Source organism: Scatophagus argus, chromosome 18 (genome assembly GCF_020382885.2).
Source record: "Scatophagus argus isolate fScaArg1 chromosome 18, fScaArg1.pri, whole genome shotgun sequence".
Lineage (NCBI taxonomy): Eukaryota > Metazoa > Chordata > Actinopteri > Scatophagidae > Scatophagus > Scatophagus argus.
The window spans coordinates 13,691,304-13,716,382 of record NC_058510.1 but is presented as its reverse complement, the minus strand read 5'-3'; the positions used below and the strand labels follow the sequence as shown (position 1 = coordinate 13,716,382).

Here is a 25,079-nt window from a genome sequence, read left to right as displayed (position 1 = left end):
AACATGTACATATCCAGCAAACTGTTGCACTGACACATGCACCAGTGTTCAGTGAGGCTGTGTGTGGACATGTATGACTTCCTGTGTCTCACAGCTGGCTGACAGCAGACCATTCAGAGGCATGTATGCTGCTGAGTGATCAACTTACAGAACCAGACATGATGCAACAGAGCAGCAAAAGACAAAGATCAAACTAACTGATTTACATTTTACTTATGGGTAACGTACATCACCGCACGTTTTTGTACACGTGAATGATTAACTGAGAATAAATAACATGCACATTAATGAACACAACTAGCACACCTGTGGTTTTTCAAGTTGTAAACTGTGACACAAAAGGCAGTTGATGCCTGCTGCAGCAACTTAGATTAGGATTTCAAAGATAACAGAAGTTGCATGTGCACAAGCTATTTTAACACAATGATGCGAACACAGTTTCTTTTCAATTTAAATCACATTATGGGTTGTGTCATGACAGGAAAAAGAAGTAAGGGTTTTTTGTGTCTTTTTTGCTGATTTACAGGATTATTAAGGAATAATGTGAAAATAGTACAATAAATAGAATTATTATTTTAGTTGATCAACAATCTCTAAATTAATACAGAGAAATTACACTGAGAATTGGATAAAATAGTTTCAGTTCTAAGTTTCTAACTCCTTAAAAAACAAAAGGGGGGATGTGGCACTGAGGACACATTACAGTACATCATACAATATAAATGTAGCATGCGTTTGTGCATTGTTCATACAAAAATGCTTTGCACACAGCAGCAGCATATCAGTTGAAGATTATGAAGTCTTACCTTGTAGACCTGCCCATAGGTGCCATTTCCAACCAGTTCAACCAGCTCAAAGATACCAGCTGGGTCCTGAGAGTCCCAAAAAAAAGAAACACAGTCTTAGTCAGGAGAACAAACTGGAACTAAAGTGGACACAAAATTAATAAAGGAATTTGTGTTTGTAATTTGACCTCTCACACACACACACACACACACTGACAGGCTGACAGAGCACTGCATACCTGTGGTATTACCCTGTAAAAAAAGGTCTCTCTGTGTCAATACCCTGTTATTACTCCTTCAGCTGGAAGCCTGGGTTTACAGCTGTGCTCCCTCTGGATTCTACAGAAATCCTCCCATTTGTCACACTAATGCAGATCAGCTTCAGCAGCTAATTTACTGTTTAGCTGCTGTTTCACCAGCTTCTGTAAATCTGTGCAATCTCTACTTCAACTTGTTCGTATTCAAGGAAATAACCAGGCTACTTTCTGCAGTAATCTGAATGCTTAAACACCAAGTAAACAAGAAACCATGTAAAAATAGAAAGATCAGATTTACATTGTCGAACCCAGCAGCATGTAATAAAATTAGGCAAATTTTACAGGGAAATTAAGATATAACATACATTCAACATTTTGGACATACCGTACTTATTTTTTTAGTGTACTTTTCACATACATGCACAAGTGTTAAGAATAGAAAACTGTGTACAAAGGATGTGGTCAAAGTGGTCAAGTGACACACTGGTGAAAAATGTGTTGAGTCTGGTTCTTCGTTTGGGTCTTGAAATCATGCCTTAACAAATGGAATATAATGCAGAGCATGATGACTGTCACTGACTGAAGAAACCCCCGCACAAGATAACTGTTGATAAGTGACAGTAAGCAGGCAGCAGGCACAAGCACATACAGGTAAAACACACACACACACACACACACACAAACAGGAGATAATCTTATCTTCAGGCTGATTAAAATTCAATAAACGTCCAAAAAGCACGGATCTTGATCTCTAAGCATGCCTGTGTGTGCATGTGTGTGTGTCTGTGTGTGTGTGTGTGTACGTGCGTAAGAGCATACAGTAGGCCCCAGGAGGTTATGGACTATTTCAGTGGAGTCTCCTGAAGGGGATTAGCTTAAAAAAGAGCGTTCCTTTTCACTCAAGGTCAAACAAAAGCACATGTGATCCTGGGAGACTATGCCTCATGAGCATACGCACACAGACTCACACACACACACATATATGCAAACACACCTGTACCTGTCACATCTCTTAGCAACATTTGGACCACACATGAGAAAATGAAGAGCAACGAAGAAAGACGAGGAAAAATTTAACCAAGACCTACGTGTGACTTGCTAGCAGTTAGGAGGCTAGTGTGTGTGTGTATGTGTGTGTGTTTGTGTGCATGAATATAAGACACACACACACACACACAGTCTTATATTAATGCTCACTTATGAAACCTCATTTCCCCTTTCTTCACCAGAGGGAGGAGGGACCTTTTGACACAGTCGGGGTTATTTCAGAGTATGTGGCCTTTTATTATGGCAATTTCAGTCAGGGAAATTAAACACACTGCGCAGCTTTAAAAACCAACACGAAGCCATCAAGCTAAGATTTTACTTGGAGCTAAACTCTGAAACAGAAGATGTTGTGAACAGTAATTTTCTTTTTTTGCAATGTCAGATTTATAACGCCACCATGCACCACTGACAACAACGTCACATAGGTTCAGACAACTAAAACACCTGGTTAGAAAAGGACCGTGGTTGTCGGTTTTTAAAATCCAGTGTCTGTGACAGGACACGGTACAGACGCATTCTTTCCACCCAACCTCATAAATGACACGCTACTGAGCACTGAGAGTGGTCTTAGATTATGAAGGGCACAATCACATATTATGGGTGTAATTCACAGATATGATGTTTTTCAAGCTGCTGGTAACATAAAGCTACAAAACACCTACAGTCAAAATATGACCATCTCTATTTATCAGCTACAATTTCATTACAGCTGATATTTGCCAATGACATAAATTTCCTATTATCGGGAATTACTCATTTAACAAGTTCATGGAAAATTCCATTTGAAAGAACTTTGGTGTCTCTATCGCAGTTTTGCCCTTGCTGTTATTCCTTCAGAACTAACAATGCATGGAAGGACCACCAAGAAAAACTAAATGACACAATACATAGAAAACACCTCAGAACATGGCCCATTTCTGGTGACAGTTCATTCAGATTAGTACAAGTTGTCAGTAAGCTTTATTTGGAAGAGAAAATGAAGGTAAATGTTAAATACAATTATGTGACTCATCTTTCTATGGAGTGGATAATTCTAACAGACATTTGAAAAGAACTAATTCCTACAACATTGTGTGTGATATTTCCACATCAGTGGTCTGGATAATATAAAAATAGTTTACAACCTGTCTGATTGTGTCATGTGCCTGACCTGACCATAACTGATGGACAAAACCAGAAATAAAGACCCAGTTAGTCATGACAACTCAGTCTTTGTTTCCTTTTGCCTCCTGGGCATGTTGCATTTCACCTGAATTACAGAAACGGACACTGGGCATCACAGAGTGCTGAGGGGATGACCTCTGTGTGGCCCTGCCAAGACTCTCTCACAGCTTTTAATGCCACAGCCATGAGAGGAATATAAGCTGGCATGCTGCGATGGGAGATGCAGTGAGAAGGGGAGGAGGAGATGACTGTGAAGACGGATCAAACTAAATGAGAAGACATTCAAAGGAGATCATTTGGGACTTGAAGCGCTGGAGAAACAGGAAGTGTTTGTTCTTGCGACAGGCTTTACGTCACGGTGAAATGCCCCCCCCTCATCTCTCTCTGCTCCGTCCTGGGTGACCTAATTTCTAGTCATCATGCCACTGAGGAAGCAAGCAATTCTCTTCTTATTTTGTTCTACAAGAATCTATTCTGATCCTTCTTTCTGTCTGTCTGGCTGTCTCTCTGTGTTGTGTGTGTGTGTTTGAATCTGTGAGACAAAACACACACTCATAGACATCCAGTCCCACCCGATCGATCATGCCCAGACTTGATTGTTGCTCTGCAGGTACAATTGTGTTGCATAAGCAGCAGCAGGCATAAGGTGGAGAAGAGAAAGAGGGGCTGTGCAGAATGCCACACACACACACACACACACACACGCAGTCACATGACACAAATACATATAGTACACAGTCATGTAGTTCATCTAGAGCTGACCACCTTTAGAGTGCATTTCTGTGAATGCATCATCACTGCCTTCCCACCACACACACACACACACACACACACATTCCTGCACGTACCACCTCCTTCTGCATAGCTCCTACTCTCACCGGTGCGCACACGCACGCGCACAGACTCACAAACAGCCACTGCGATGCAATGCTGCTGTCGCCACAACATCACGAAATGGCGGAACTCGCTCCTGATGCAGTTTTAATCGCTATTATTCGCGGTGTGTGTGTGTGTGTGTGTGTCCGTGCATATGTAGCCTCTGTATCTGAGTGTGTCTCTGTGTCTTTGACTGTTTGTGTGTGTGTGCGTGTTGTGAATCTGTCAGTAAGCAGGCAGCTTAACATCTGCCCCACATAGTACAGACAGAGCGGCCTCTATTATGCCGTCTGACGCACGCGCACGGTGATGGGCGCACGCGCAGCAGCAGAAGCAGCGGCTCAGGGACTCATTACATCACGTCCCATTTGTTAAGGAAAAAAAACATCAACAACAAACAACAACAGGAGTGTCGGTGGGAGGCCACATGATCCCACACTCTGTTAACCGACCTGATTTTCTCAATCACTGGCCGCCATGCACGAGCACTACAGCCCCCCCCCGCACACACACACGGATATGCAGGCTATCGTACATGCACGCGCACGCACAGCACCGGGCAGGCGGCAGCAAAGCCAGATGAAGGCGCAGGGAGACGCATCCTGACACGGTGGAAAGGAGGGAGTGGATGAGGATGGAGAGGAGGGAGGGGGGTGGACAGGTGCTCAACAGTCTCGCACGCACGCGTACACATAGACACAGAAGTCACACGCACGTGCACACAGAGGGACACATTTACCCGTAGTGCAGACAGGTCTATCTCATCCAGACTCCGCGCAGGGGAGTCGCTCGCCATGGTTCTCTTGGTATTTACGGGACTTAAGATGGAAGCTTCCTCAACGACCATCGACCGAGAGGTGCAGAGCGGCGGGGATGAACACGCACAAACACTCCTCTAAAATAAATAAATCCCCCCCACCCACCCCAAAAAAATCCCCGAAAATCCTTGCGCAGGCGATGCTTCCCCGCGAGGAGAAAATAAGCGCTCCAGGAGGGAGAAAAGACGGCTGAGGAGGGCGACGTGCGCGTTGCTCCAGGTGCTACATGCTGCTCGGCGCGGCGGATCCGCGGCTACATACCTGCACCTCCACTCGCGAATGTGGACGGGACAGGAAAGGACTGAGGGTGACAAAAGCGCAAGCGCGCAGAGATTGAGATAATATAGAGGGAGAACGCGGCGTCAGGAGTGCACAGCAGCCGAGGCGCACTGAAAGCGAATACTCTCCGTCCGTCCGACAGTCCGTGCGTCCGTCTGTGAGGCGGAACAGCAGCGCGCTTCCCGGGAGTGGCCTGTGAGAAGGCTGCGCTACAGACAGAGACGCCCACAGTCTCTCTCTCTCTCTCTCTTTCTCTCTCTCACACACACACACCACATGAAAACACCTTCATTTTGACAGGAGAATGGCAAATTCACTCAGCTCTCTGTTCTGTTCCTGCATGGCAGTTTTTTTATTAAGGCCAAACTGAGTGGTAATCAATCAAGATAGCCTATAGCTTCAAGCATTAACTGTCGGGGGCGTGCATACATATGAGGGGGCGACCACCCTGGCCCTTTTTAAAATGGCCTTTAAAACACCCACAAGGGACATTTTCAGGCTTCATTTATGTCTTGATGTCACATCAGGACAATACTCAAGGTAATATGAGTGCCCTTTCAAGCCCACTTTGTGCCTCTTATCATCAGTCACACCAGTCACATAGAGAGAGACATTAAATGTTCCTAAAAATGTAAACTCTTTAAACTGTTTCTGAAGTTGATAGTGTATTTTATAATCCAGGTACACAGAAATAACATTAGCTATAGATCCTTTTGGTAAAACACAAGCAAAAGATGTCTAATTTTGCATGAAAAACTAAAATATTAGAAGGAAATGGGGGGACATCTTTGTTTAGATTAAACAGGTGCAAAATATTCTTTATCATGCAGCAGGTGGAATGTTTATAAATGGTTAAAAGAGTATTTGGTGGTTCTGAAAAGACAGTATTCAGCTTTGCTTATTCAAAAAAAAAGAATTCATCATTATAATTATTATCTGGTGTATAACGCTCTGACTTGAATTTAATGGTAGCTCAATACATGAAAAACTGGACAAATCCAGATCCCAAATCCAGATTTTTCAACCACAGAAGTTTTCCAGAGCCCTTATCACAAACCATGCCTGTGTTAACTCCTCCCTTGTACCCTTGTGCGAATGGAAAGAACCTGAGGGGCAGGAGGCTCCTTTACATTGTTTCTCAAGAAAACTCCCTGTGAGCTGCGCCAGCTTTTCAGGTCAAAATTAAGTTCTGAACCACGGAGTCAGTCTGCATGTGAAGATTTCGCAGCAGGTTTCACAGGGACAGATTTGTAAACACATGCTTGAAAGCGCAGCTGTGATTTCATAAGCCCTGCTGTCACTGTTCTCTGTTTCTGCTGATTGGTTCTCAACACCTGGGACTACAGCAGGAGATCTGCCAGGAGCCTTTCACTCACCTGCACGATACGCCCATCATCTGTTCTTAGGATTGTGTTTGTGATCAGTGGAATGAAATCTGTAATCTGTAATTAGAGCAAACTGTACATAAGCTTAGATAGTGAAAACTGCATATTAAATCAACAATAATGCACAACAAGAGACATGATATATCAAAATTATGATTATATGATCAGGACACCAGGAGTGTATTGTTAGCTTTCAAGGCTGCTTAAAAAAACATAAAAATAAAAGGTGAATGAATGAGTTAAAATTGGGATAAAGCAAGTCAAAGCTGTCAAAGTACTAAGATGGGTCAGAATACTGGCTCAGTATTTTAAAGTCTTAACTAGGACCCTTTTAACCGTACATGAGTTATTCTAGTTTTGTCAACAGTTAATCAGCAATGATTATAATGTGTTTGCAAGTGGGTGTGGGCTACAGTAGGTACAGGCTGTAGGTTCTCAGGACACACCTCAGTCAGTGATGTCTTGACAGGACAAGACATTCCAGGTGTTTCCCACAAAACTCACACACTGACTTTCACACGCTTAAAGCCTCAGAAATGGCCACAAAGTAAAATTATGTCTTATCTGACCCAAAACTGAACATTATAAACTTCACTAGTCCATTGCAAGGCTGTAGTATGAGATTACTTGAGAATGAAAGTTCATGGATGGTGCTCATATTATTGTATAAAGATCGCTGTGAATCACTTCAGATTGAACTCATCTGCCTGACATGAAGGAAGTGTACACACATGCACTTATGCCTTACGTGATGCTTAAACATGATTAAAGTCATGTTCAGCATCAGTGAGATGCAACACTGATGTTGGGCGATCAGGTCTGGCTTACGATCAGCATTCCCACAGGTGCTGGCTGGGGTTGTGGTCAGGTTTCTGTGCAGGCCAGTCAAGATCTTCCATATCAAACTGAGATAATAATTTCTTCAGTGGAGATGTTTTTGTGCAACATGTCATGTCAGGAGAAAGTCAAACGACTACCACAAAGTTGCAAGAACACTATTGCCTAAAATTGCAGCATTGTGGTTTCTCTTCACAGGACTAAGACCAAAAACACGCTATATGAGATGAGTCCTGTGATTTAGACAGTTTCGAAATTCACGTTGTGGTTCTGTAGCCATCTAGTGGAATAAATGAGAACTGCAAGGGGGATTGGGACAGCAAAGGTTTTCTGAGGACAAAGATGTTTTCATTTTCATCAGATATGATTTTTATTTCAGTGAGATTATAAAAGACTGAGACAGGAGAGAAAAAAATCATTGATTAAAGAAGAAGAAGGAGGGACGGTGGCAGTTAGAGGTGTGATGAAGACACAGATAAAATGTGAATCATTTACTGAAATATATTCTTGTGGTGACTTTTTGGTCTGGATGTAAGAAATTAGTCACTGCAGTTTTGCACAAAAATACCAAACCTGTAAAATGTAATTTTATTGTAATTGGTGCACTTGTTCAGATGAGCGCACTCATGGTACAGCAACAAGAATCCCTCCTGGTTTGATCCTCAGAACTTTCCCACCAGACTAAACAGTCCACACAGGTGTGTCATGTTTGGATAATTGGATTTAAACCTCAAAGGTGTACGCTTGTATTTTGCAGACTGGACACACCGACTTGATCATTGGACCTCTTTGAATATTCACATTTGGGCCGTCACAGGTCTTTCAGCTAAATTAAGTACACCAAAATTGTCTTTAGAGACTGGCCCTGATTTTATACTGCTCTCATCAAACTGCTACTAGCAATTATGTGCAACTTCAAGTACACGTGATATTTTATAGCTGCATTTAGCAAAACTCCTGATTCACGCAGTGTTTCAGATGAAAAACAGAAGGTGGAGTCATGAAACCTCATGAAGACCATATCCTTTTAATTGACATATTAATACATAATTTAGTCCACCATTTCACACGAAGCGACACAAGACATTGTACTGCAGATCTTTAAGGGGTCGCCACATGAAAACAGTCTGTGCAAATAATGCATTTTCATTGAGACACAGTGATTAAAGCCAGACAGAGAGAAGCACAGGTCAGTGTTTCTGAACCTATGCAGCCCAGGTTTGAGGAAAATGAAGCAACCGTTGAAGGTTTCAAGGCCCCTTTAGACCAGGTAAAAATCCACGTGCACTGTATGCCTGTGTTCCCACCAGAAGACTTCAGTGTGTTGTGGTTTTTACAGTTTCTGTTTTACATGTAAATGGGCCAGTATTGCACAGAATAGCAAATTATAAACATTCTGCCCTTTCAGACTACTTGGCTACTTTTTTTTGGGGGGGGGGGGGTAAATATTCACAATTCATTGGAAAGACTAAAAACATGCACTGGAGCAGGAGGTAGAGACACAGGGAGGTAGAGAGGAAGACTAAAAAGAAGAGCACATTTAAGGTCCCATTTTCCATAAATACCAACAGTAAAGAGAAGGTCCAGATGCATCTGTCAGACACTGTTTAGCATCAATAATGTCCATGGCTTTAAAGGCAACCATTCAGCTTGCAGGGTACATAATTCTACCTGTAACGTTTAATGGCAATGAGCTGCTGTCATACTGTCAGCTATGGGTTTCCTCTTATTTGTTTATTTTTTGGTAAGATTTATAGCACAAGACAGCATCATGCAGTTCACTTTAAGACACCAACGAGGAAGACAATGAGGAATATTGATATTTCATTTCAGAAATATCGGAAATCGGAATTCCAGAGACAACCGTTTAGAGTTTGGAATTAAAAGAACGATTCCGATCATATGACGGCATCATGAAGTTTACCACATAAAGGCTACACACCATTGTTTCTAACTTTTTAAATCAAATCTTTGCTTATTTACACATCCAAAAGTTATGAAGCTAATTAGCATTCAATTGAACTTTTCTTTCAGGCCACCTTGTGAATATCCAGTATGTAATCCCCTTTTTGAAAACAGTAAACGAAATGACTAAATGGAAAAGAATAATCACCAACTCTACAATTGAATGAAATGACATGCAGAATTACTACAGACTCATCATGCATGTATTTGAGGGTTTTGCAGTTCAAAAAAAGAGAGCAGTAGCACTTTATTCAAGTCTGTAATTTCCTAGCAGTTCCCTAGAAAGGATTATTACCTTTTCACTCTGAAGAACCGAGTATTTAGTCAGCTGAACATGAAAATGCGAAATTGGTCACAAAGCAAAAATATAATTATAAGGAGAAGAATGTTTTCAATAATAAATGAGTACCAACTGAAAATGGACTTAGATGTAACCTGAAAAGTAAATTCTTTTGAGAAAAACATATTCTCCCAGTACTGCAGTTGCACAACTACAGTGATTCTTTCCAGAAAACTATCAGGAAATTATTATAAAGTGCTACCAAACTACGAATATCAAGTCACTTAAGGCTTAATGTGGAATCCACAGTATGAGGAACGTAAATGAACGCATGTATTAACATCAAAGTACAGCCTGTCATCTTTGGCACTTGTGTTTTCCCGTTTGACATAAATACTGAAAGCACAAATTCATAGATATGAGACACAAGTTTTAGAAAACGACCAGAGATGTCCATCAGGCTCTTCATCCCATTCTCTGCGCTGCTGTCTTCATTAGTCTTTTAGTGTCTTTTCAAGATGTCCTCCACACACAGAATGGTCAGAGCTGCGTTTGTCGACCTTGGACGTTGCATAGTGTTGTTAGAGGATGAAGGAGCAAGCTGTTTTTTGTTTTTTTTTAAAAAAAAGGAGTCTACAGAGTGGTGGTGAGGGAGCAGGAGGTGGTGCGTCAGGCCTCAGAGTTAATCACTTCCATTTTTCCTCTTTTCGTCTTCTTGTAAACATGAGACCCAGATTGTCAGGCACTGTAGAGTTCAACGCTCCATCTGCTAGTCGACTGCTCTCCATGTTTGCATGTACATGAGTGTTTGTATACATTTTGAACCACAAATCAGCTCTGAGAGTCTCCATGTTGTTCCAGTGACTCTGTGTCTGTTTGTGTCCTACTGCTATTTAATCAAGTGTAACGTTACTCATGTGCATTCAGTGGCACTGCTGGTACAGAGGCTTTGTTCACACGCACAGCTGACGCCATTTTGGAAGTCATTTTGGCTGCTAATGCTGCTAATTCAGACATTAAATAGAACAGTAAACAGTCTTGGCCCTAGTTACTTCTAAATAAGGACAACTTTTTAAACCCTGGGTTACGCCTTACAGGCAGACCATCCTCTCGGGCAGAAATTAAATCCTATTGTCTCGATTATTAGCAGCTGTGAAAAAACTATGGTTTGTTACAACTTGGGCTTTCATTTTGAATTCTTTATCTGTGGTTACATTGCTAAAAATATGCCCAAGAGATTAACAAAAAACAAAAGATGATAAAACAGGTTGGAAATAGAACCAGAAAGTGAGCACACCTGAAACATCAGTAACAACCCCTCAGGTTGCACAGGAAAACTGAGGACACAACCACAGTGAGTGCAGCAGGTCAAAATAAAACAGCAAAGTCTATGGACGGGTATTTTCAACAGCTTGTCTGGGTAATATTTTTTCCCTTTAACTGTTGTTTTCTCTTCCAGAAACCTTTGAATAACCTGGAGGATTTTTTAAAAAGTCTGTTTGATCATCTTGCTGTTGTGTTTGTTGCCCAGTTAAACCCATGTTGCTTTGTTTGATGTTATCACAACTGAAGGAAAGTAGAGCTACGACTCTCAACAACCCAGTATGTCAGGCGTTCCCAACTCTGTCTGCCCTGGACCATTTTCATATTACAACCAAAAGTAAAACTTTCAATAGTTTTGTATATTACAACCACACTTATGGCTTTTATCTCTTCTTCCAGCTTCAAAGAATTGCCCATGTTATTTCCATCTATCTTTTAAACTCTCCATAATGCCGCGGATGTGATGAGGACAAACGTTGTGGACCACGTTCAGCATTTTTAGTTCATTAATACACTAGTTATAATTATTTTTCCACCTTTTTGGTCAAAATCACATTGCCTATGAGGATGCATTTAGGGAGAAAAGAGAAGACACAAGACAGATACCATTACGTTCTGTTGATGTTTTCTGAGTAGAAAAATACCTGAAAGGGAGAAAAGTATCAAAAAAAAAAAAAAAAAAAAAAGCAGCAGCAGATTTTTATCAAGCCACGACCGTCCAGCAGTTTCCTCCAAAATAGCACCAGAATGGGCATTATCTACCTGTAAGCCATCTATGTGCTGTGTGCAGACACGTGAATGCATAGGTGACTCCCTCTCACTCAGGTCCAGACCTCCATGGGCACCATGGCCTCCTTGGAACCAATAGGAGGAAGCAGGTTCTGGTCGGACAAGAACTGAAGGGGAAACTGGACCAGGAAGCCACGAATCTTCTTCAGCTCCTCGTGGGCCCGGGTCGTGTCCTCCTTGTCCAGGCCCGGCTTGGCCAGGTAGCCCTCCAGTTCAAGGATGTTACGGACATCGCTGGATGGCAGGCAACGGAACACCTGAAGAACAGAGGGTGGACGAGTCAGAGAGACCATCAGGGTTTGGTACTGAAAAACTGGTTCAAAACTGGACCCATAATTTCTTCTGTTTAAAGTGATAATAATGTTGATGAATTGCTGACAACAAATTGTAGACCCGCTGAGTTTAAATTTATGTCACCGATGTATGTATAGAGTTTACAATATGTCATCCTTTTCCCAGTGATTGACAGCTAAGCAGTGATCCAGATGATGGAGATGAAAGTGGTTGAAAAAAAGTGGAACGAAATCTTCACAGTCCCAACAAACATCCAAAGATTTTGTGTCATTTTAAACACTACTGATATTTCATGATTTGATAGATGAAGTACCACATAATATTAATTTTGCTGTAAAATCTTAAAATCCAGCCATTTCAAAAGAAGTGGAACAAGCCTACACTCCAAGAGTTTTGGGAGTGTAGAAGATGCAATGGGGTGAGCACAGTGGTCAGCACTGTCGCCTCACAGGAAGAGGGTTCCGGGTTCGAATTCCGGTCTGGGCCATTCTGTGTGGAGTTTGCATGTTCTCCCTGTGCCTGCGTGGGTTTTCTCCGGGTTCTCCGGCTTCCTCCCACAATACCAAAAACATGCACATTAGATTAACTGGCTACTCTACATTGCCCCTAGGTGTGAGTGTGAGAGTGTGTGGTTGTCTGTCCTTGTGTGACAGCCCTGTGACTGACTGGTAACCAGTCCAGGATGTACCCCGCCTCTCGCCCATAGTCAGCTGGGATAGGGTGCAGCCCCTCTGCGACCCTGACGGATAAAGCGGGTACAGAAAATGTTTGATGGAGATGTGAGGTCAGACTCACCTTCTGGTAAATGGTGGCATTTCGAGCGCAAGTGGCCATCCAAACCTCTTTGTAGAACTGGTCGCTGATGGGATCTGACACATCAATGGAGGAGTCTGTGTGAGCACCCAAAATAGTCCTGACAGAAACAGGGAGCAGGAAGTGGGTGAGAGACATGAAGAAACAATTAGGGCACCAGAAAAGGGAAGCACTGCCGGAAATTGCGAGTTGTGATATTTGGCAACAAGAAGCAGATACAGTGATAAAATTTACAGTCACTGCAAGAATTACAATAAACTCAACAGCAAGAGGAGAGAAGGACTGTCTTCATATGCAACAGTGATAATACTGATTAAACCTCCACAGAACGGTGAGACTGAGGCTGAATTTTTATGCCAATAATTATTTCTCGACCCCAACAGTTTATTATGTGACCCAAAAGGGGGACTTTCATTCTGTCAGACCTCTTTTCATATGATTTTTTCCCAGTTTGTTCACATGTTGATACTGTAAGTCACAAAGTTAATTCACCTAAGCTTCTCTTATTTCATGTTTAATGTAAACTGTATTTTACACAAGCCAAGCTCGAAAATAAAAAAAAGAAAAAAAGGTCAATTCAATCAATCAGGATGTTTCAGTACTTGAAGCACTCGAGGCGGAGCCCCAAGGCGTATTTTCCAGCTTGGTATTCCTGCCCGTCCATCACCGACGTCACCATCTCTGAGTCCTCCACAATCACTGCGACCTCGCTGTCCCTCTTTCCCAGCATGCTCCGGTCGTTGATGTTGGCAGACCCTGCAGTGACACAAAGGAACAAGTCAAAGTTAGACCAGCAGATGGCGTTTGAAGATTTGATTGGAAACTGCATGTTCATATTCCTCAAAAGAGGCACCATTGAAAAGAGTATTTGGCATTTAAAAGAATATAAAGTAGATATACATGCACATAACAGAAATAGCGAATACATTTTAAGAGGTCTGTTCAATATTTAACATTATATTACATTACATAGATTTTCTATAACAAGAACAGGCCTTGTGAAAAACCTTATTTCTTCATTTAAATGGGTTGCAAGGTAAAAGACTGGAACCATCTGGTTTATCTGGAGCTTTCATTCAGATGATCAAGGATGAAATGAAATGTTCAGTTCAAGAACAAAAACAGTAAAATTATATGATTGCTTAACCAGCAGTGAAAAGATATACAGATTTGCCATCTTGTGGTTTCTTTTATCTCCTGCACTTCATCGTCCAGTTGGAAGCTATTCTGTTTGTTTAGCATTAAATGCTGCAGTGCAGACTCAAGCCTAAACCTCACCACCACTCCTCGATGACTTCAAATTTGTGACATTTTAAGATTTTTAATAATGTTTCTCATTGTCGTTTTTCTTCTGGCTGTCACATCACTCTCTGCAGCTCTTGTTTCTTTCTCCTTTATTATACATGTTCAGCCTAGCGTCAGGGGAATACTTCACATCAGCTTTTAATCTTGTAAATTGAGAAATTTCAGCTGCTGTATCAGCTAAACATCTTGTGTGACGCTGGAAGTGAGTGAACTGGTCATAGAAAAAGCGTGTCTACCTATGATGACGGTGTTGTCGTCAGCGATGAGCATCTTGCTGTGGACGTAGATGAGCTCCGTGACCAGCTTCCCCTCCAGCTCAGCGTGAGTCCTCAAACCAGCGATGGAGATGTAGTTGATCCACTGATCGCCCACTGGGAACAAGAACAACAGCCAGTCAGAGTTTGCTCTTCGAAGGAGCTGAGTGTCAAGTTTGCAATCACCAAATCCAGGACATTACAGTCTTCCTTTTTAATTCTAAACAGAAATCAGACTCTATAGATTCTCTGCATTGATATTCATAGCGTTCTAAAATTAACCTGAAAGCAGGATGTCAAACTGACTTAAGCTTTAAGAAATTCTTGGCACTAAAGTAAAGGATTTGTGATTTGACTTTAATGCAGTAAAACGTGAACAACCAGCAGTGTGATTAAAGGCATGACTTAACTAAAAATACATAAAACCAGAATGCAGTTTTTGCTTGCGGCTAAGGTATGAGTGTGGTTTGGTGTGTGCGCATGTGGGGGAAAACAGAGGTTTGGTTGTGTTCCGCTGGGTTTTAATGACAGACTAAACAGATGTTACAGATTCAACATATGGTGTATGCCTGCTGTACCACCACTTGTACATATGAAGGGGTCCTGAATGGGAAGTTTTTTGAGCAGTACACAAATTTCTTACCCTTTTGTGGCCCCTGCGCCAACTTGTTTGAAAAGTGTTGCTGGTATCAAATTCCGAATAAGCGTGTATTTATAAAAAACATCAAATATATTGTCTTTGTACTGTTTTCAAAGGAGCAAGATGAGAAGGTAAACCACTGAAGATTTTCACCTCCTGTCCTTTAAAGCACTGGTAGTGGTAGCAGCAGTGAAGTATCACTGTAACTTCATTCTCAACTTTTATACTTCTTAAACAATAATAATACTTTGGTGAGTGTGTCAAAGGGCCTGAGTGGACACAGACAAGTTTATCTCAACAGTAGAGATAAATAAAATAAGAATTTAAAGGTACAATCGATTAATTTACAAAAACTTTCACTCTGTTGCTTTCTAAAATGCTGCCAGATGTTATTAAGACACAAGTTTAAGCTGCCGTCGACTTACTCTCCTTCTTGAGCTGTGAGATGATGGAGTGGTCTCCTCTGTTCATGGTCCTGCAGGGAGCAGAGGGACACACGAGGATGAGCGACAGATCCACATACCTCACATACAAGCCTTTGTGTGTCACTGTGTTTGAATGAAGGGGGCTGAGTGTTTGCTCAAAAATGCAGGCTACACAATGAATGTCAGCTTCAAAAGGAATGGCATGTACACGCACGCACACACATACACAGACACACACCGTAGCTAGGTTTACAGCCATTTGGTGAAAGTGTTAAGGTGTGGTTGTAGTCTATCAGTGGCCCCTTCCGGGATTTAACTCCTCATCAAACAAATGAAACAGCCGGTGGGTTCAATGCAGCGTTCTTGTCACATGAGCACACTCATGCAAACACACACGCACACACACACACCTGTAGTTGAAGTGCATGACAGCCTGGATGGCGCTGCCTCCTCCAGTGTTGATGTCTCCTTCGAAGCCTGGCAGCAGAGGTGTCACCACGTACACTCGGTACCTTTTACCCTCCCTAAGAGATTTTAAATCAGACATTGTTAATATGATGATGTGATTTAGGTATGAAACAATTATTTGAAGTCTGAAGTGGGGTTATAACTGAGTGGTTCATTGGTTGTACAACTTAAGAGACAAGAAAGACACCTTGCAAACCATCAGCACAGATTTAAACTGCATCCAGAGAGCTGGCCAAACTGGAGTGTTAAGATTTGGAGATTAGTCAGAGTTACAGAAACACATGCAAACAGTCAATTGTACAGATAGCACATTGGTCAAATTAAAATTTGCTTTAGGATCAGTTTGAATTTTAAAGGTGAACTCCATCCTTGTTATACAGCAAAGTGACATTCCAGGCATCAGTGAAAACTTCTGTATACGTTTAAAAAGTTGTATGAAGTCTGAAAAATTGTGTCGAATAAGTTGTGAGGTCTGATAAAAGTCCTCACTTGAGTCAGCACAGTTTGAAGTTTGAAAATGATAAAAATGAGTTGGTGTGGAGTTAGAAAGCTGCGAGTCTACCAGGCGTCTGTAGCTCCTCCTCACCTCTGTTGCAGGCTCCTTCGTCATTAGCCTCTTCTGACGTAACACACCTGAATCTCACTGAAGTGTTTGTGGCTGAGCTTCGTTAATGATGTAAGCACAACAAAGATCTACTGCTATTAACCTTCCATTTTAATTTGTCTATTTTGCATCTGGCACAGTCATGCGCGATTTTTCTGTTTTTTCTGCTGTTTGTTTTTGAAAGCTCAAAGCGTAGTATTAAGTATTAAGCATATAGTTGTACTAGCTTTGTGTATCAGCAACCAGCAGATGCAGATTCTGAAACCTAAGCCCTGAACTGGCAGCTGTTTGGTCTCGTTTCAAACACCCACAAAATCTAAGAATGTTTTTCCTCGATATCGACTTTCAACTACACGATGAGAAACTAAACAGACTGAGTATTTGCAACAGCTGCCTTGGATTGTTTATATGCTGAAGCTTCAAGAGGAAATCAGGATAGATTTGGGTGTTTGCATCCATGTTTTTCTTACATCCTTGACAACAAAACACCAGAAAGACAGAGTGAAGCTTAAATAAAAAAATATTTAAATAAATCGCCACAGAAGCCAAGTCAAACACGACTTATGATATGAAAACAGTCTCTTAATCATCTGGAAGGTACACAGAGCAACAGCATCACATTAATCAAGTGTGTGTGCGTTTGTGTGTACATGTGTGGTGTGTTTCTGGGAACTAATTTCAAGATAAGCCCAAGTGCACACATACAAGGACAACGTGAATGTGCATGATATCATGTATCATGTTTTTCTTGCAAATCATTTCACAGTGTTGTGGTAAACACGCACAGCAGTCAAAGGTTTACAGTGTGTTCATTCATTTAATTACATTTAATTTGGTATAGCATGTGTGTGAATGTGTCACCTGTATGCTCTGATGATGCGCTCAGCAATAGCATCCCCTATCTTGTTGAAAACGTGTCTGTTGTCTGCACAGCTGATGAAGAACTGATTCTGAAAGAACAACAAACAAACCAGCGTCTTTCGTGAGCAAGAGATTTAATCTGTTCTGATCTCAAGCAATTCTGATGCTACAAAATGTAAAAATGTATCCCACCATTCATGTCAGTCTAAAACTCATTGCTTTCTGTAGTGAAGGGAAAATGACCTGAAAATTGGCAAATTGCTCCAGCTCTGTTAAAGGAATTCAGCAATTTGGGATTTGCTTTCTTGGTTTATGTGAAGATTTATACCACGTTTACACCTGTACAATCATTATAAAATCACAGTCAGCAGATGATTAGCTTAGCATTAAGACTGAAAATACCTACCCTGGCTCTGTCTGAGGTGGCGAGGGACCTAAAAGCACCTCTAAAACTCACTAATTAACATGTTACACTAGGTTGGTTAAACTGGTACAAAAACGAACTGTTGTCTAATTCAATATTTCACCAGGGGCTTATGTGTAAGTCCATTCTGTCTGAGTCTTGTCATCACTGTCAGGTTGCCAAGCAACTGCTGGAGATTTTAGGCTGCTGGATGTAGCAACATTTTCAGTAAATACTCTGGGGCAAGAAAGCTGATGAGGTCGTTTCCCAAAATGTCACACTCACATTTATGTTAACCCCCCCCCCCCAAAAAAAACAGATGTTTACATGCACTACAGGAACAAGTCTATTGTAAATCTTTACATGCGTGCAGCTGGTCAGTAGTCTGATGTTCCCCCTTTACCTTATTTTGGTGTTGGGGACAAGCTTTGGAGTTAGAGAGAGTGAAGAGTTTACAGCAACAGTAAACTTACTGTTTAGCCTATTGGAAAGTTACCGGTATATGTGTCCAAGAAGTTGACTTCATCCACATGAAATTTAGATGGGAAGCCAACTTTCTCTAATCCTTTAACCTCATTACAGAAGTCAGGTAGCTGTTGAAAGCCAGCCGTACGTTATGTGCATGTAAATTACACTCACTTTGTATGTGTTAAGTGATAATCATCCACACGCGTTAACACACGCTTCAGATGAATGCCAGACACCCATCTGCTACATGGCTACAAAGGTTACAAGCATATTTACAGGAAAACTGCACACACCCAGTCTCCATGAACTACCCACCAGTTCTGACAATTTACTGGGAAGGATTCACACTACAAAAGCCTCTTTTCAAAAGCTGCCATTACATTTGCTGCACTGTTAGAAAAGGTGGAGATGCATGAAACACTCAAGCACAGTTGGAATAACATTTTCTGGCCTGTAAATTCATGGTTACGGTTAGTTTCACCATCCATCTCGTTGTTATGGTTACCTGAATCTTATAAATGATTTTTAACAGCCACCTTTCAGTCAAAAGAAAGGGAATATTTTCCATTTCAGAACTGAGTTGACTTGGTTTTCAGAATTGCTGCTGTTACATGGTGCTTTTAGCCTCTGATGTACAGTACACAATAAGTACCTCTATGTAGATGAAGTGTTGGCTGTTCTTGATGACTTGGACATAGGCGTTATGGATGGACTCCTCATGGTATTTGATGCCGGCGGACCAGTCAGAGGACGAGCGAAGAATCTGAGAGAAGACAGACAGGTGGGTCAGTGTTAGGGAGGGAAGACAGGAAAATTGGTGTGTATACAAAAGTTTTATCTAGCAAAGAGGATGTATTCAAAAGTTCGGTTTAGTTTGATCTTAGACAAAACGTAAATGTTTTCGAGGTGTTTCTGTCTTGTGATGGTACACTACTTGTTTCCCCAAACTAGAGAAGAGCAACACTTTCTGTCCTCATTCCATACAACTATAAAATGTATACTATTCAGTATCATTTGAGGAATACTGTTCTTGAAGTCTGCATATATGAAACATATGTACTTACATGGTTTTGTGCCAGAGGATACAAGATATACGCAAGCAAACATTAATCAACTGAATCTTTGGAAAATTAAAAAGATTTTGTACTTTAATTTTTGGTTTCCTCACAAAATTACTAGTTTTTCCAGCTGTGAGAAGTTCCATTTCCTTTGCGCATTGCACTTGGGACAACATAGCAGTCAATCAGTCAGAGTTAGTAACGTATATACCGACATCTGTGACGATGCTCAACTTTGAGTGAAAATATTTCATACTAAAACCCATTTTTACAGTCAGACTGTGGAGGTGACGTCTAAAAGCAGACTGATGTCACTCGAAGTTGCCATGGAAAGTGAAGCTCCCACCTGTACTTTGGCGGGGATGCAGTTGGGGACTTGGTATCGCTGCTCTCCGGCAGTGGTGTGAGACTTGGGCAGCAGACATGGGTAAGACAGAGAACGGTACTTTGGCTTCACAAGCTGGAAGAGAAACAAAAAAAGCAATGAAATGGATTAACACTCCAACCTAAGCTGCAGATTTCTGCTACAGCAATGGGCACAGCTGCTGTGGTCACTGCTGCAATGTGGCTCCCAAAAAGGCTGAGCATTTTCCAGCTGTATGTCCTAACAGAGCAAGCTCAACCAAAGCATTGAATGTCCAGAGTCACTTGTTAAAGCGGTACACATCAAGATTCTCGTTTTTCCAGACTTTTTGTGAAAACAGAAATACTCTACAGATAAACAGATTTTGTATTATCTCTCCATTTGTTCCATCATTCCATTCGTGTGTTGTTTCTTCCGTGGATCTAATTTTATCACTTCCTGTATAATGGAGGATAAGTGTTATTTTTTTTTATTTTTACTGATAAATACCAGTTATGAACATGATAAGGCATTTTCTCTGTTGGAGCAGGTAGTTTTCAGCATCTTGCTCAATGACTCTTGATCAGATGCTCGTCACTACGCCAACCCCTCACTCAGGACAGAACAACAGCCGACCTTGGTGAAGTTCCACCGCTGAATGAAGTGTCTTGCCACATCTCGAGCTGCTTTCCCGTGAACCACTGAGGCAATGTCGTGCCAAGGCATTCTGGGAGTCGTGTGTCTGTCTATGAAATCTAAAAGAGCAGAAACAGGAATGCAAGAAAGATGGTTGAGATTAAATAAATTGTTCCCCACTATCATAGATTCACTGGTCATTTGTGAGCTTCGAGGTGTGTTCACCATCAAATGGTTTGTCCAGTTGAATCCAGTCCTTGTGCACGAAGTTGCAGTAGTCTTTTCCATGCCAGAAGCGTGTGTTTCCAAACAGCTCTCCGACCCCTGTGTGCAGACTGCGCACTGAACCGCTTCCTAAAACACACATGATAATGCACTTAAACACCAGTGCAATCCAATGAAAACCACACTGCAATCCTTCCAAAGACCAGTCGTCGACACTGTCGCTTGTTTTGACTCAATCCCACGTACATCATCCTGCTGCGCCAAATACTCACTAGTGTGGATTAATCTGCTGCTGAAAATGGTCCCCAACAAATGTACTGTTTTCTCCTTTTAAAGTCTCCTGATAAAAGCTACAGTTGGCAGCTGTTTTCAAAAATGAGATTATATGTTTGTAAAAGAAACCATATATTTAGAAGGTGTATTTAAAGGGGTCAGGCAAGGAAGGGAGGTGAGAAGTATTGAGCGACAAACGAATAAATAGCTGGTTTTGTCCTCTTCATGGCATTTGACAGTAATAAGATAAAGATAAAGAAGACAGAGCATGATAAAGAATGACTGTAGACTTAGTGATCTGAATACCACTAGTGTAAGATAGAAGCTGTGAAGCATACCCACAATGGTCTAATCATTTTACATCACACCAGTATCATGCTGACTTTGACAGTGATGTGCTGGTATTTGGAAAATGCTCTGACAGTACTTTAACATGAATTAAACAGTTACTGGAGAGAAAACAGATCAGCAGTCAGAATTTAGAAAACCTACTACAAGTAGTGGGAAGGAGCACAGAGACATGCAGACTGAACTCCACTGATCAAACACATTGTTTTAATTATTTCATTCGTTTGTTTTTTCTTTTTACTTACCTGAAATACACCGAATTAAACTGCAATATACTGACCTAAGTAATTAGAAAAGTAATCAATGAGAAGAACAGAAGTAAGTTTTCTTTCTTCTTTCTTTCTTTCCTTCTTTTCTTAAGTCTCTGATACTTCCCGTTTAATACATAAGCCATTTGGAGCTCTCATCTGGCAAATGAAGACCTACAGCAGATGAAATGACTTGTGTGCCAAAAGGGACATATGAGTTTGTTTAAAAGAAAAAACACACACACACAAAAAAATGAAAGTGATTACAGACGGTCAAAATATAGCCTATAATCAAAGTTTTTTTTATTTACTTGTTTCCCTGTGATCAACTAAACTGTGTGTGCTGAGGGGAGCTCTAGTGGTCCAGCTCAAGTTATTTGCACTGTGCCCTTTCCATGCTTCCATTTTCTGCTGTTAACTGTGGTTCTCCATGTCTTTTTCATTACACTAACAAATCAGTATCTGCATGTCCAAAACCTAAAGATACTAAGTTTATAGAACACAGAAAATTGCAAATCCACTGGCCAGCGAATATTTGAAATTTGGTTTGACTTTCATAGATTATCAAGACGTTATTGACATATTTTCTAAATCAACCACACTGGAGGGGGGAAAAAAGCTTCAAAACCACACACAAACAATCAAGATCAAAACCACAGCAAAGCACAGCAAGCAGCAACATCAGGACCGACCTCGCTGCAACACTACCGCCATCACCAACTCACCAGCCTGACACTGGCCAATAGGAGTGGCCATCCTCAGCTCTGCCAGCCTGCTAGGGATCAGACTGTGTTGGCTAGTGACGCTATGGGACCATCCTAAACAGAACAGCCACAAAACACCAAGACAGCAGCACAGAACGAGTTTATCGCTGCTGGATGAGAAGCTACAAACACCGACTTGTCAACTGAACTCACCAATCGTGATCTGGGAGGAAACTTGAAGTTTGAGACATACTGCATGCAAAAAGGCAAAAATTGTAAATGCTAGTGTTATATAGACAAAAGCATTGGGACACCTGACCATTACACCAACAGGGACTTGCAACTATAACAGCTTCCACTCTTCTGGGGAGGCTTTCCACAACATGTTGGAGTGTTTCTGTGGGAAGTTTTGTCCATTCAGACAGTAGAGCATTTGTGAGGTCAGACACTGATGTTGGACAAAAAGGCCTGGTTCAGATTCTCTGTTCCAGTTCATCCCAAAGGTGTTGGATGGGGTTGAGGTCAGGACTCTGTGTGGGCCAGTCAAGTTTCTCCACACCAAATTCATCCAACCATGTCTTTATAGAGCTTTGCTTTGTGCACTGGGAAACAGTCATGCTGGAATAGAAAAGGGCCTTCACCAAACTGTTGCCACAAAGTTGGAAGAATAGCATTGACCAAAATGTCTTGGCATGCTGAAGCATTCAGATTTCCCTTCACTGGAAGTAAGGGGCTGAGCCCCACTCCTGAAAAACAGCCCCATGAAGAGGTATGTCTCGATACTTTTGTCTAAATAGCGCACATGTTAGCTAATGAGTTATTCTGATGTTAATTCCATATGAAAGTTGAACTTGAAGTTCAGCAGATTTATTTCAGTGCTTTGTCCAACTCCTCTGATCCCAAATAATGAATTTTCAGAAGCAAACACTGTTGTGACCAGATTCTATAAAACTGATCCAACATGGCTGAACATTATCACCACAAAGCCATCTGTTGCAAATAATCAGACAGTGTTAGCAAACTGTAAAAAATAACTTAAGAGTACAAGAAAACAATACAAAAGCTTTTATTTTACTGACCTTTCTGCACTTTTGTTTTTGCTATCACTTTTCCACCACACTTTTCCATCACACAGGACCATTGTGCTATTGAAAAAAAGCCTTTTAATAAATGTATCACTCACTCTCTTCGTTCTCCAGGTCACTGTCACTGTCAGCCTGGGCAAATCCGTGTTTCTGCAGGTGTCTCTTGATGCTGAATCTGGTCCTCCTCCTCCCCTGACATTTCAGTTTGGGTTGGTCCACTGAGTCTGTCACCGTAAAAATTCCCTTCCCATTGGTCTGGGAGATGGTGCTGCTGCCGTTACCTGGAGCAGCCATACTGGAGGAGGCAGCTTCAGCCTATGAACAAGTTCAAACAGGCTTATTAGGGCATATCAGTACGTGTTTCTGTAGGTGCCTGAAGTGAAAATAAAAACGAATGCAAAACACCTGAAACATTAGAATAAATGGAAAGAAATGAAACATGTAGGTTTTCACGCTAACTATCCCTGTACAAATCGCAATTTAAAACTGAATAAATCTACATAAAGTCATGCTCAATGAGGACAAAAAAAAAAATGAAATCTGAAGTTTTCATGAAGTAAGCCTGGTGCCTTGTTTTAATTTGTGACAGTTCAGTGTGTTTTCAGACTCAGGCTATCTGAAAAACTCAAAATCAACAGATATGAGGATACATGATTTTGTCTGTGATGGTTAAGGACACCTTTTTTAAAAACTATTATTAACTCAAAATGGAAAAGGATGTAAAAGGATCTTACTCAAATCTGAGACCTTACAAGAATTTCATGTCTTAAATATTTACTTGAGTCAAGTGAATTTAAAGAATTAAACTGAGGTGTGTATATGTGTGTGTGTGTGTGTGTGTGTGTGTGTGTGTGTGTGTGTGTGTGGGTGGGTGTGTGTGTGTGTATGTGTGTGTGTGTGTGTGTGGGTGTGTGTGTGTGTGTGTGTGTGTAGAAGAGAAAGACCTGCTCCAAGTGTGAGAGTGTGACACTCCCAACATCTGTCAGCCGGTGTTCCCGGTCATCCCAGCGGCCGTAAGCCAGGTCAATCCCACCAACAAAGGCCACCGATTGGTCAATGACGATGATCTTCTCGTGATGCGCCCACAGGTAGACGGCGGAGGAGACGTGGTCTGGGTGACGCATCACCTTTGGAGAAACAGTGAGAGATTGACACAGGACACATCCGCACACAGTATGATGAAACTGAAGATACATTCCCGACAGGCCCTCACCTTGATGTTGGGGTGAAGGCGCAGCAGTGTTCTCTTGCTGTATCCAGAGTTGATGCCCAGAGCTAACTCCACCTCCTTGTAAAGCATCACAAAGATCCGAACTCCTTGTTGCTGTGGAAACACCAGCAGAAATACAAAACATTAGTCCATGCAGACGCAGCAACACCGTCAGTGTGCAAGCAAAGACGGAGTAGAAGGAGACTGCTGATCTTGAGTTTTAATGAGAAACTCTGAAGGTAAATATAACATTTGTTCGGAAGAAATCTCCACAGGGCAACAGAGGAAGAGGGTCAGTAGGCAAGCGTCTCTATTATTATTATTATAAATATAAAGTAAGAATTTGTGTGTTGGATTACAGATTGGATATCTAACATTTACTGATCAACAACAAACTCTGACGACTCGTGGATAATTGGGGACGAGCTTGATAGATACTGAATGAGATGCAATGTTCAGAAAAGTTGCCTTTTTTTTTTTTAATTTTGCTGATCTTTCTCCCTAAACTAAACTAAACTGAGCCAAACTCAGTCACCAAGCTTCGCCTATAGAGAACATTATTTCATTTCTCTGTTGATAAAAAAAATGTTGTGATTTTCACGATGGCGA

At 41.4% G+C, this 25,079-nt stretch overlaps 2 protein-coding genes across 12 annotated transcripts in view; both read right to left on the bottom strand.

Moving 5' to 3' along the window:
- The window catches only part of tnikb (TRAF2 and NCK interacting kinase b), a 47,426-nt gene extending 42,378 nt beyond the window's left edge, over positions 1-5,048 (bottom strand). For all 10 annotated transcript variants that reach the window (XM_046370989.1, XM_046370990.1, XM_046370994.1 and 7 more), the window contains exons 1-2: positions 4,869-5,048; positions 807-872 (exon numbers count right to left, since the gene is read on the bottom strand). In XM_046370989.1, the coding sequence (XP_046226945.1) occupies positions 807-872; positions 4,869-4,976 (174 nt within the window). In that variant the 5' untranslated portion in view covers positions 4,977-5,048. The remainder of the gene's footprint in view (positions 1-806; positions 873-4,868) is intronic.
- Positions 5,049-8,456: 3,408 nt separating this feature from the next.
- Positions 8,457-25,079, bottom strand: part of pld1b (phospholipase D1b) — a 36,415-nt gene continuing 19,792 nt past the window's right edge. For both annotated transcript variants that reach the window (XM_046371453.1, XM_046371452.1), the window contains exons 13-26: positions 24,474-24,584; positions 24,205-24,387; positions 23,359-23,575; positions 20,603-20,731; positions 20,378-20,496; positions 19,745-19,858; positions 18,993-19,103; positions 17,470-17,558; positions 15,947-16,060; positions 15,537-15,586; positions 14,454-14,588; positions 13,515-13,668; positions 12,895-13,012; positions 8,457-12,062 (exon numbers count right to left, since the gene is read on the bottom strand). In XM_046371453.1, the coding sequence (XP_046227409.1) occupies positions 11,838-12,062; positions 12,895-13,012; positions 13,515-13,668; positions 14,454-14,588; positions 15,537-15,586; positions 15,947-16,060; positions 17,470-17,558; positions 18,993-19,103; positions 19,745-19,858; positions 20,378-20,496; positions 20,603-20,731; positions 23,359-23,575; positions 24,205-24,387; positions 24,474-24,584 (1,869 nt within the window). In that variant the 3' untranslated portion in view covers positions 8,457-11,837. The remainder of the gene's footprint in view (positions 12,063-12,894; positions 13,013-13,514; positions 13,669-14,453; positions 14,589-15,536; positions 15,587-15,946; positions 16,061-17,469; positions 17,559-18,992; positions 19,104-19,744; positions 19,859-20,377; positions 20,497-20,602; positions 20,732-23,358; positions 23,576-24,204; positions 24,388-24,473; positions 24,585-25,079) is intronic.